The 12,045-nt window shown below is 35.2% G+C and overlaps 1 protein-coding gene across 2 annotated transcripts in view; it reads right to left on the reverse strand.

The window, feature by feature from the left end:
• The window catches only part of ZYG11B (zyg-11 family member B, cell cycle regulator), a 72,163-nt gene that overhangs the window by 13,199 nt on the left and 46,919 nt on the right, over positions 1-12,045 (reverse strand). For both annotated transcript variants that reach the window (XM_045856830.1, XM_045856837.1), the window contains exons 7-12: positions 8,109-8,208; positions 7,832-7,882; positions 3,951-4,112; positions 3,806-3,853; positions 1,251-1,448; positions 1,066-1,118 (exon numbers count right to left, since the gene is read on the reverse strand). In XM_045856830.1, coding sequence (XP_045712786.1) covers positions 1,066-1,118; positions 1,251-1,448; positions 3,806-3,853; positions 3,951-4,112; positions 7,832-7,882; positions 8,109-8,208 — 612 coding nt within the window. The remainder of the gene's footprint in view (positions 1-1,065; positions 1,119-1,250; positions 1,449-3,805; positions 3,854-3,950; positions 4,113-7,831; positions 7,883-8,108; positions 8,209-12,045) is intronic.

The raw sequence follows: 12,045 nt of genomic DNA on the forward strand, positions 1-12,045 counted from the left end.
TGTGAACCAAAAGTTTGCCACTTCGATTCCTGGACAGGGCACATGCGTGGGTTGCGGACCAAGTACCCAGCTGAGGATCTACAACAGGCAACCAGTCGATGTTTATCCCCCTCTCTTTCTCCCTCCCTCCCCTCTCCTAAAAATAGATACATAAAACCTTAGAAAAAAAATTTTTTTGTCTTGAAGACACATATTTAAAGAATAGCAGATCTTGGTTGGAAAACTTAGAAATTAGTTGATAACTAACTGATGGAACACCATGAAGGAAGTCTAGAATTAGCCTTTCTATTTCTACTGGTCTTTTTGCCCCAAAATGGCTAGAACATAATTTAATTTGGGGGAATCAAAAATGTTGGCAGCATCAGCATTTATGAAGCAGACAACAAAATTAAGTTGTAATGATATTATTTATGTAGCAATCTGAAATACTTCAGGTAATCAGTAATTAGCTATCAAGTCACCTAATTTTCATAAACAGAGTTAGGCATCCAGTATGCACTTTAATAAATTATTACAAACTTTCCCTAAACTAATCTGGTGGTATTTGTAGTTCTCTTAATGTGCCATCTTGTTTTGGAACTCCTCGTGTTAATGTATTGTTTCCTGTTCCTAAAATCTTCCATCGCTACTAAATTCTCTCTCAAAACTCAGCTCACTATCTTCTTCCTCTGGAAGCTTTTAACCATTTTCCACTGCATATTTATGTACTCTCATCTTTAATTTTATAGCATTCTGTGAACAAACTGGAATAATAGTAAATTATATCTGATTTATATTTAGTCTTCCTCACAGGGCTGTAAGGTTCTTGTGTGCAAGCACCACATCTTATTCCTCTGTGTACTTCAACAGCACAGAACAAGTCCCTGGCGCTCATCTTCAATAAATGTGGAATGCAGGAAGGACTGATGAATGAGGGTTAACAGAAAAGTATAAATACTTTGCTTCATTTAAAGCCAGTAGAAAGAGAGATGCCTGAGTGAAAAATTATAAATCTAATAGGAATGACCTTTCTAAGCAAGCAAAATGACTACTTACTGTCTTAATATTAATTATCTTGCTAATTACCTGTATGCTACCATCTCACATTCTGGGGTTGGCCATTTCAAAATAGCTGAATGCTGTAAGACACAAGACACACAAGAAAGGATTATAATGTTTATTAGCACTGCATTATTGCATTATAAGGCTTTGACAATTTAACCACTCTGAATATTATTTGTATGCTTTCAGAAAACACCAAATGATCCTACCAAATCATCCAGGAGAGAATTCCTCTGGCTACGGCTCAGTGTCCAAGCTTGTTCACCTCTAGATATTAAATGGGCAATAATTCCTGCTGCAAAGTAACTGACTTCCACTTCAACACTATGTAGGAGGCTACTGATGTGGTCTATAAAATCCTTCCACATTAATTCAGAATGCAATTCTTGTACTTCAGCTATATTGTTCTGGAAAAAAAAGATATAAAAAATTTAAAGTAATACATATAGTAAATGCCTAATGGCCCTTTATAGCCTAAGAAAGGACAGAGGTTGCAATGATTTAAACACGCATCTACATATGGACAATAAGTAAAGACTGTTGCTCTCTTAGCACCGTGGGAGTATAGGTGACTTTTTTTCTCTCCTCTCCGAACAAAATAATAAATAAACAGTAGTGAGTTCCTTTTCAGGCAAAATGGCAAAAACAGATAACCTAAAATCTTCCTAATATAAAATACCTAGAAGTGCTGGGTAAAAAATAGCTGACAACCTTCGAATACACAACTTTGCTTGGTGGGGTAAAAAGCACACAGGGAACAGGCCACCACCAACCTGCAGGGGCAGAGGACTAGGTTTTAATAGCCATGAAAGGGCAGAAGGTAAGGCCTAAAAATTAGAACTAAGGCTTCACATACAAAAATTAGAACCAAGGTGTTACACCTCAATAAAATATTAGACTGATATAGATACATGAGAAAAAAAAACCTATAAAGACAAATATAGGTTAAAAGTAAAAGAATGGGAAATATAAACCATGTTAACAGCCAAGAGAAAGCTGGAATGGCTATATTAATATGAGACAAAGGGTATTTCAAAGTAAAGAACATAAGCATCCCTATATTCACTGCAGTGTTGTTTACAGTCACCCAAGATATGGAAGTAGCCCAAGTGTCCATCAATAGATGAGTGGATAAAACAACTATGGGACATTTATACAATGGAATATTACTAGGCAGTGAAAAAGAAGAAAATTTTACCCTTTACGATAGTATGGATGGAACTGGAGAACATTATGCTAAGTGAAATAAGCCAGTCAGAGAAAGACAAGTACCATATGATCTCACTTATATGTGGAATCTAATGAGCAAACTGAACTAACAAGAAAAATGGGGACAGACTCATAGATGGAGAGCAGGATTATAGCTAGTTGGGGCAGGGGGCGGGGGCAGAGGGATTGAACAAAAAGGAAAAAGGATTCATGGACAACAGTGTAGTGATTGCTGGGGGAAGGGGTATATAAAGGGACTAATGGTAATGAAAAAAGTACAATAAAGAAAAAAAAATAGTACCAGGGTTAAAGGAGGTTATTTTATATGACAAAGGGACCAATTTAATCAAGAGAGGATAACATTTTATGAGCCTAACAACAGAGCTTCAAAATGCACAATGCAAAAATTGATACAACTGCAAGAAAAAATAGACAAATCCACAACCAGTTGAAGCTTCTGACACTCCAGTCAATAATTGCTAAAACAAATGAAAATATGGTAGACCTGAAAAATATCAGTTAACAAGACCTGACTGACACTTATAGAACATTATATCCAGCAACAGCAGCACACACATTATTCTCAAGTACCCATGGAACATTTATCAAGCTAGAGCATGTTCTAGGCCATACACAAGTCTCAATAAATTTAAAAGAACTCAAATCAAACAAAGTATGTCAAATTAAAAAATTATGGAAGGTTGGGACAGAGTCTTAAACTTCTAAATACATTTTCCACTGGTTTACCAGTTGTAAGAAGCATGTATTCTTTACACATTTTTTAAAAAATAATTTTTAAGCCCTCTGAGACCCACTTTTCCTCTTGTAATGACTTAAGCCAACTTCTGTATCTAACAATCCTATGAACCTCGAATGAAACAGTCAAACCTACATTTTTTTTAAAACTCACTAATCTATGCCTCTTACAACCTAATTCCTCAAGAACAGAGGTCTCCTCTGAAATGGCTTTTACCACATGCACTTTGCCTGTTGCAATGATTAAAACATTTGATCCTTCATCTTTGCCTCAAAATCCAAGAGGGCTCACTTTTACCTACATCCAACACATTTATATAATATCTGATTTGTTAAGCAGTCTTTTAAGTAGCAATTATTAATTACCAAACATAGCACCTAAGAATACTTTTAGGTTAGTGACATTTTTTAATGAGATTGTTCTGATTATAAAAGTAAAACATGCTCACAGGGATGCTTTATATTATACCAAAAATTATAAAGTATGTAATTCATATTTTTCCTTTTAATGTGGTGAAAATCTTTTTTTAATTTTATTTTAATCATTGTTCAAGTACAGTTTTCTCCCTTTTACTCCCAATCAGCCCACCCTCCCAACCCTCCCCACTTCCCTCCCATTACCACCCTCCCCCGAAAATCTTGATATATATATACAGTTTTGTACACTGCTTTTTTCACTTAATTATAACATATGTATTTTCTAATGTCATTCTATATAAATAGAGTAGCAACTTCACTGCATTAGTCAGACTGAAAACAATTACAGCTTTAAATTTAGCCAGAAATGCTTATATCTCACCAAAAGTCCTAGGACTTTCTGTTGAATGGATGACTCTGTTGGAAAAGACTGTAAAAAGAAAGAGAAAACTGTAAGCAAAGAACCAAATAAAATCAATCAATCAATCAATAAATGTCAAAACTGTAAGCTAAATTCCCATTCTAACCTCTAGAACCCTCATGAAGAGTTCTAACCCTTGGTTTTCAATAAAGTGTCTGCAAGTGGTTGGAGATTCATCTGTGAGGTTCCAAAGTGCACTCAAGGTAAATTTCAAAGTAGTGTCCACTGAATTTTGATTGGTTTTCTGCTTCACTATTTGAAGAAGTTGCTGAAAGAAGAAAAACTGAATTAATTTCTCATTAATGAATTGTTATTGCTATTGCAATTATTAGTGGTAATAACCACAAGTCCATGAGGTTTCACCTCATGGCTTAAAACATTTCATGTTAAGGTTTTTATAAGTACAACAAACAACCTCCTGGATCAGACTTTTCCTTCAACAAGAAAAAAGCATAAGGACTTCATAAATACTTCTATACTATTTTGATAGTACCTATAGTCTAATCACCTGTATATAAAATGAAAAGCAAAATGATTAAAGCTTAGAACCAACTATCTTACTAATTGGTCCAACATATACTCATTTTAAATTCTGGAATAAAAAAGGTGACGGGGAAGAAGGGGAGAATGAAGCAAACGGTTATTTAGCAGCAGCAAATTATATCCTAAATTGTAGTGCTACCCTCATTTTTTAGAAGAAAAAATTGAGTCTGAAAAGTATTAAGTAAATTTGATCACAGTCAACTTACTAAGAGAACGTAAGAACTGGAAAATCTAATTCTAACTTCAACTTTTTCTTAAGAAAAAAAGAATGAAGGAAATATAACAGTAAGATAATTAAAATTTATATTGTATTTTAAAAAGATATCTTTGAAATATCACTTGTAAATGATCTGTATCAGAGCTTTAACCTAAGAAATTTAAAGTCTGAAAGATGTTTTAAAACCTACATAACGCATCCATAATTCCATTTTTAGATTATATTTTGGGGCTAAGAGGGAGCTCTGCTAAAATAGATATAAGAAAACATTAATGAACATTTAAAGTTACATACAGTCGAGGAAAATTTTTTAAAGTGTTTTTAATACAAACACTGCCTTGGCTGGTGTGGCTCAGTGGACTGAATGCTGGCCTGCAAACCAAAAGTTCACCAGTTTGATTCCCAGTCAGGGCACATGCCTGGGTTGCAGGCCAGGTCCTCAGTGGCTGGGGCAGGATGCAAGAGGTAAGAGATCAATGTATCTCTCTCTTGCACATTGATGCTTCTTTTCCTCTCTTTCTCCCCTCTCCCTCCTCTCTAAAAACAAATAAAATATTTTTAAAAAAAGTAAACTAAATAAATATGAAAGTAACAGGTGATGAAAAAAAAGAAATACAAACATTTAGACACAATTATTCAACTTAATAGCAAAGTGGCTAAGAGTGTGGCATTAGAATCAGGTTACCTGAACTTTAATATAATTTCTGCATCTGATTAATTGTGTAACCTTGTTTGCCAACTCTTTGTTTTCTCATCTGTAAATCATGGGCGATAATTAAAAACTAAAAAAAAAAAAAAGCTAGCTATCATCATGATTACTACTACTACTACTACTAATTTCTGTTAATTCCAGCTTAAACTAAGCTTAATTTTCCCCAAGGCATATGAGAAAACTATTTCCTTAAAATCTTTGAATATATCTCCAGCCAAAATTACTGAAACACACATACAGTAATAAAAAAATATAACTCAAATGTCATCCCTGAGAATAGTGAAAATAAAATCAATATTCTTTTCTACTCATCTAATATATATTGTATTTTGTGCTAGACACTTAGCATATATATTCCTTCAATTACTTTTTTCCTTTTCATTTAATTTCCTTTTTAAAATACTTTTATTGATTATGCTATTACAGTTTTCCCAACTTTTCCCCCCTAGCCTCCCTCTACCCTGCCCCCCAACCCTCCAGCATTCCCCCCCCTTAGTTCACGTCCATGGATTGTACATATAAGTTCTTTGAGTCCTCTGTTTCCCATACCATTTTTATCTCTCCCCATTTACCTTTTGCCTACTAACCATGCTGCTTCTTCACTGTACCTTTTCCCCCCTATTCCTTCTTTCCCCCTCCCCACTGAAATCCCTCCCTGTGATGTCCATTTCTTTGATTCTGTTCTTGTTCTGGTTGTTTACTTAGTTTTTGTTTTCATTGTATTTCTTTTCTTTTAGGTTCATTTGTTGATAGTTATGAGTTTGTTGTCTTTTTACTGTTATTTTTTATCTTTTTTTTAGATAAGTCCCTTTAACATTTCATATAATAGCCTATAGCCATACCACCCTGAATGCACCTGATCTCGTCTAACATTTCATATAATAAGGGCTTCGTGATGATGAACTTGACCTTATCTGGGAAGCACTTTATCTGCCCTTCCATTCTAAATGAAAGCTCTGCTGGATAGAGCAATCTGGGATGTAGGTCCTTCCCTTTCACGACTTTGAATACTTCTTTCCAGCCCCTTCTCATTTAATTTTCATAATAACTACATAAAGTATTTCTTATCACCCTTAAGAAAATTTATGTGACTTGTCCCAAATCACACCACTAGTAACATAATTAGGAATAAACCTAGATATGTCAATTTACAAATTCCAACCCTAGCCCTGGCTGGATAGCTCAGTCGGCGTCCTGATACGCCAAGGTTGCAGGTTTGATTCCTGGTCAGGATACAAGAATCAACTAATGAATATATAAATTAAATAAGTGGAACAACAAATAAATGTTTATTCTCTCTCTTTAAAATCAATAAATTTTTAAAAATTCAACTCTTTCTACTTACCACCACAGCCTTCTCTTTATATTACTTTTTTCATTCATATCATTATCATACTTATTAGATTATATTACAACTATGTCTACTATAGTAATAGTAGACATAGATTATATTACAACTATTAGATTATATTACAGCTATGTCTACTATAGTATAGTAAATAACTATAGTATGTTTACCATACTATGAGTTTCTTATGGGAGGTTATTAAAGATATAATTCAGTGTGAATCCCTAACATTTTAAGGTGGTAGGGGATGAGCATTATATAATTATCAAATGAATGACTTACTTTCTCATTACAAACATAATTTGTAAGTCAGAGAAAAAGGGAGTCTCTCACTCGACTTTTTTAACATATATTTTTATAAAGATTTCAGAATAGTTTTGATCTTTTTAAAGAATGTTATTTATTTTTAGAGAGAGGGGAACAGAGAGAGAGAAAGAGAGAGAAACATCGATGTGAGAAACATTGACCAGCTTTCCTGTTGCAGGGACCCTGACCAGGGACCTGGGCATGTGGCCTGACCAAGAATCAAACTGGTGACCCTTTGCTTTGTGGGACAATGCCCAACCATCTGAGCCACACCGGTCAGGGCATCTCATTTGACTTTTCTATCTATTATGGTTGTCCAAACACCTCATGCCAGGATTATAACTGGAAGTCTCTTTTTGCTTCCAATTCTCCCTAAGATACTGTTGATGTTTACTCTCTTTAAAGCTTTTTGACTTTTCATGGTTCATTATGTTATTTCCTCAACTGTGTAAGCAAGCAAAATACTAGATCAACTATTTAAATACCTTTTTCCCCCAAAGCATTTAGCACAGTCTTATGCCTAATAATAATCTTTACATTTTTTCCATAAATTTAACAAAATCACAGAATTTTAGAATTAGATAGGATCTTAAGGCTTATGTTCACCCCAATAGTTGAGGTAATTTGTCTAAATTCACAAAATGATATACAAATTAAATCCTAGGTCATTTGTCTCCTAGTTTAGGGTTTTTTGCATCTCTGTTAAGGAGTTTACCTGCCTCTATGAAAAGAAATGAATACACTCACTTAGAAGTAACAAAAAATTTTTTAAAATATAAAACATCAGAAGATACACAGCACTGCCTGAAAACAATGAAAACGAAAACTGTTAATGGTCTGCATAGAGGAGATAACACTTACTCTGACAATGAAGAGCTCAGCACCAAGTTGTGCAGTTTGTTCTGTAGAAAGCTGCAAGCAAGCAGAGAGCGTAAATGTCCAAGAACCTACACGTGTGACTTTACTATCATTCAGTGTAACAGACTCCAAAGGTAGTACTAAAATCTCTGAGCAATATGGAATTCTGCAATACTGAATGCAGCTTGAATAAGCAGGCTGGCAAAGAGACTTCCTAATCTTTGTGGCTCACAGATTTTGGGAAAATAGTAACTATAAGGGGACATATGAGTTCATGTACCTTGGCAGCCAGGATGGAAATGATAGCAACTGCCATCCTTTGCATGTTTTGATCCTCATGGTTGCAGAGCCACTGCATGACAAGCTTGGCTGCTTCAAACCTGAAAATACACAAATGAGTTCATGAATTAATCCTGGAGGCCCAGGCACAGTTTCAGATCCCAGGCTGGAAGCTGACACTACAATTTAAGTGGGTGAGAGGGAAAGGGGAAATTACTGTTAAATAATAGAGAACAATAATTATACTTAGAGTTCTGGAGATGGTACATCATTATTAACTGACAGCACTTGGTAAAGAAACAAGTGTCAAAACTATTTGGTATTCATCTTCTAAAATTATAACATATTTCCATTATATAGTGATTTCTATACTATAGTGTTGGGGACCATTTTGTGTGGCATCAGGAATTGTAGCCCCAAGCAAGCCAGGCCTTGAATAATGGCCTATAAGTCTGGACCAGAACATTAGGGATGCTGGGAAGCAGGACTAGGGTTCCTGTGGGAAATCAGGCCTAAAGAATGCATTATACCCCTTGAGGCTTGCTTTGCTTTGTATAGCCCTGTTGACAGGAATCTGTTATCTAAATCCAAGTAATAAACTCCTAATCTCACAATCCATGACTTAAGGACCCTCTGGAGTCAGCTTGTCTAACAGACCCTGACCTGAGGCAGATCTCTGTGCTTCCTCAACTATTATCTAGAAATAATATCTGTTTTCTGTAACTAACCTTTAGACATTGAATGATGAACTTTGCACGCATGCTATGTACATACCTCTGCACATATCATTCTCAATAAAAGCCTCAGGAGAAAGGACTTTGAGGCTCTTCTCCTCAAAAAATCTCTCTGAGAGATTAGCCAGCCTTTTCTCCCCAAACAGATCTTGTGTTGGTAGCCTTATTTCAGCCATGACTCCAGGGGTCACTGTGGAACTGGGTCCCCCACACTATAGTAATAAGTTAAGTATTTTCTGGGTTCCTCATAGTACCTAGCACAATGGGAATTCATTCATTCATGAACATTTACTGAGCTCCTGCTTTAAGCTGGACATTGTTCCTGGTGCTGGAGATAGTGAATAAAATAAAAATATCTCTACTCTCACAGGATTTAAACTCTAGACAGGAAAACAGATAATAAATCAGATAAGTAAAGTATGTGGTATGATTAAGTTATGACATATGCTACAGAGAAAAAAAGCAGGGAAAGAGAAGATATGAAATGTTAAAATTTTAAATAGGGTAGCTAGGGAAGGTCTCACTGAAATTTCTGATGAAGTAAGAGCTAGCTAGACATGTAGATATCTAGGGGAAAAGTATTCTAGGCAGAGAAACCAAGAAACTCAACAAATCCGAAGTGAGAGTGTGCCTAGAGGTTTTGAGAAATAGTATGGAGGCCAGTGAGGCCAGGACAAATAGAACAAAGGAAAGAGCAGTACTAAGAAATGAAGTCACAGACTTCCGGTCAAGATGGCAGCATAGGTAACATCTCCTCACAAAATCATATCAAAATTACAACAAAAATATAGAAGAACCATCATTCAGAATAGTCAGAAATCAAGTTGAATAGAAGTCTGACAACCATAGAATTAAAGAAACCACTGCCTGAGGGAGTGGGGGGTGCTGGGTATAGGGTGGCAAAGGGGAAAAAATTGGGACAACTGTAATAGAATATTCGATAAAATGTACTGTATTTTGCCATGTATAATGCACCCCTGTGAGTAGCCTGTACCCATGTTTTTGGCCCAAACTTTCAGGAAAAAAGTCTTTCATTTTAATTTTTTAATTCAATTATTTGTTTATTTATATTTAGATACTTGTTTTTTGTAGTATAAAGGAATTTTAACATTTATGTTTTTACATATTATGGTACGAGGAATTTTATGTAACAATTACAAAACTGAAGAACAAATACAAGGTATTTGTATAATGTGCATTGTCATTTTTCCCTCAAAAATTTGAGGAAAAAAGTACACATTGCACACAGCAAAATATGGTAATTTAAAAAAAAAAGAAAAAAAGAAATGAAGTCAGAGATAATGGGACAGTCATATCACATAGTATGTTTTTTAAATCCTCACCTGAGGATATGTTTATTGATTTGAGAGAGAGAGGAAAACATCAATGTGAGAGAGAAACATTGATCCATTGTCTCCTATATGCACCCCAACCAGGGATTGAACCCACAACTCTTTTGGTGCATGGAATGATGCTCCAACCAACTGAATCCCCCAGCCAGGGCAGATCATATAGAACAAATTAACTTTTACTTTGAATGAGATGAAAAGCCATGGCAGAATTCTGAGGAGAGAAATGACACGATCTCACTTATGTTTTTAATGAGATTATTCTATTGGTAATATTTAGAAAACTTAACAAGGGCAAGGACAGAAACATGGATATCAGTTCAGAGGTGACCACAGTAATTCAGGAGAAAAGTCACTTCCTATCTAATTCAAGTGATAGAAATGGAAGTGAAGACAAATGGCTGGATTTTGGATATATTTTGAAGATAGAGCTGGTTTTGTCAAAGGACTTAATGTGGGGTGTGAAATAAGAAATCAAGGATGACAACAAGTAAAATATCTGATTATCATACCCATAATTTTATCTTTCAAGACTCAGGTCAAATAGTGCCATGTCCTTTGAGAAGCCTTATTTGACAAGGTTTATCATTGTCTTCTCACTACTCCTTATCACTTGTTTATAACTCTGTCAGGCAGTTGTGATTATCTGTAGATTCACCTGAATCCCCCATTGGCATGTGAATTTCTTAAAATTTTTAAAAATCCTCTACCTGAGGACTTTTAGAGAGAGAGAGGAAAAGAGAGAGGAAGGGAGAGAAACATTGATGCAAGGGAAAAGCATCAACTGGTTGCCTCCCATACATGCTGAGACCAGGGATTGAACTGGCAACCTAGGTATATGGCAACCCACAATCTTTTGGCCATGGGCTGATGATCCAACCAACTGAGTCAAACTGGCCGGGACTGGCACATGAGTTTGTTGACATAAAGGACCATATCCTATTTATCCCTTTATACTATGAACCCAAGACAGTGCTTTACACATAAACATTGTTTAATACATTTTGGCTGAATGATTAGAGTGAGTAAATAACTCCTCTGCAACTTCTTCAAATTTCCTGTTACCTGTTTATATTCTTAAGGCCACTCTGATCAAGCCCATTGCTGGCATTCTTCCCCGACCGTGCCCTGGCCCAACATTACAGCACACTGACATGTCTTTTAAGTGCCTTTTAAGCAACAGGTTTCTTTTACAACTCCCTCCTCCCCTCCATCTCTTTGCCAATTATTTGATAAAGAAATTGGATTCTTCACCCTATAGAAATTCCCAGTCTGGGTTTTACAGCTTGTAGCCCTGTGGAGCTATTTTTTGTGTTTGTTTGTTTTTTATTTTTTAATGCCATTTTTAAAAATTGTTCAAGTAGTTTCTATGGAGCTTTTTAACATGTTCTTCTACCATCAGTATTTCCTATAGATTGGTAGTTAGATTTAGATATTTAATCAGATTTATGCTTGATTTTTTGGGACAAAACTACTCCATGGATTGTGTTGTGACAAGAAAGCACATAATGTCTAAGTTATCTATCTCTCTTTTTGTGGTTTTAGCAGCCATTGGTATTTATTACATATATACCATTAGTTAATGAGGAATTATAAAACAGTGACATTCTTATCCTATCATTCTTTCTTCATCTATTAGTTAAAATACAAATAACTGAATATATCTACTATTTGATTATCTAATAACAGAGTTCATATAGGAAAGGCAGGATAAATGTTTCATTCTTTCCCTTTTTTGGCCAGTTTTCAAAATAATGAGTGGTTTACTATAATCTTCTAATGATGACCAATTGTTGTGGGTGTTTTGTGGTTTTTTGTTGTTTTTTTTTTATAGTATATGCCAGGGAGTTTCATA

This window comes from Phyllostomus hastatus, unplaced genomic scaffold (genome assembly GCF_019186645.2).
Source record: "Phyllostomus hastatus isolate PE091 unplaced genomic scaffold, TTU_PhHast_1.1 phas_contig_147, whole genome shotgun sequence".
In the NCBI taxonomy this organism is placed as follows: Eukaryota; Metazoa; Chordata; class Mammalia; order Chiroptera; family Phyllostomidae; genus Phyllostomus; species Phyllostomus hastatus.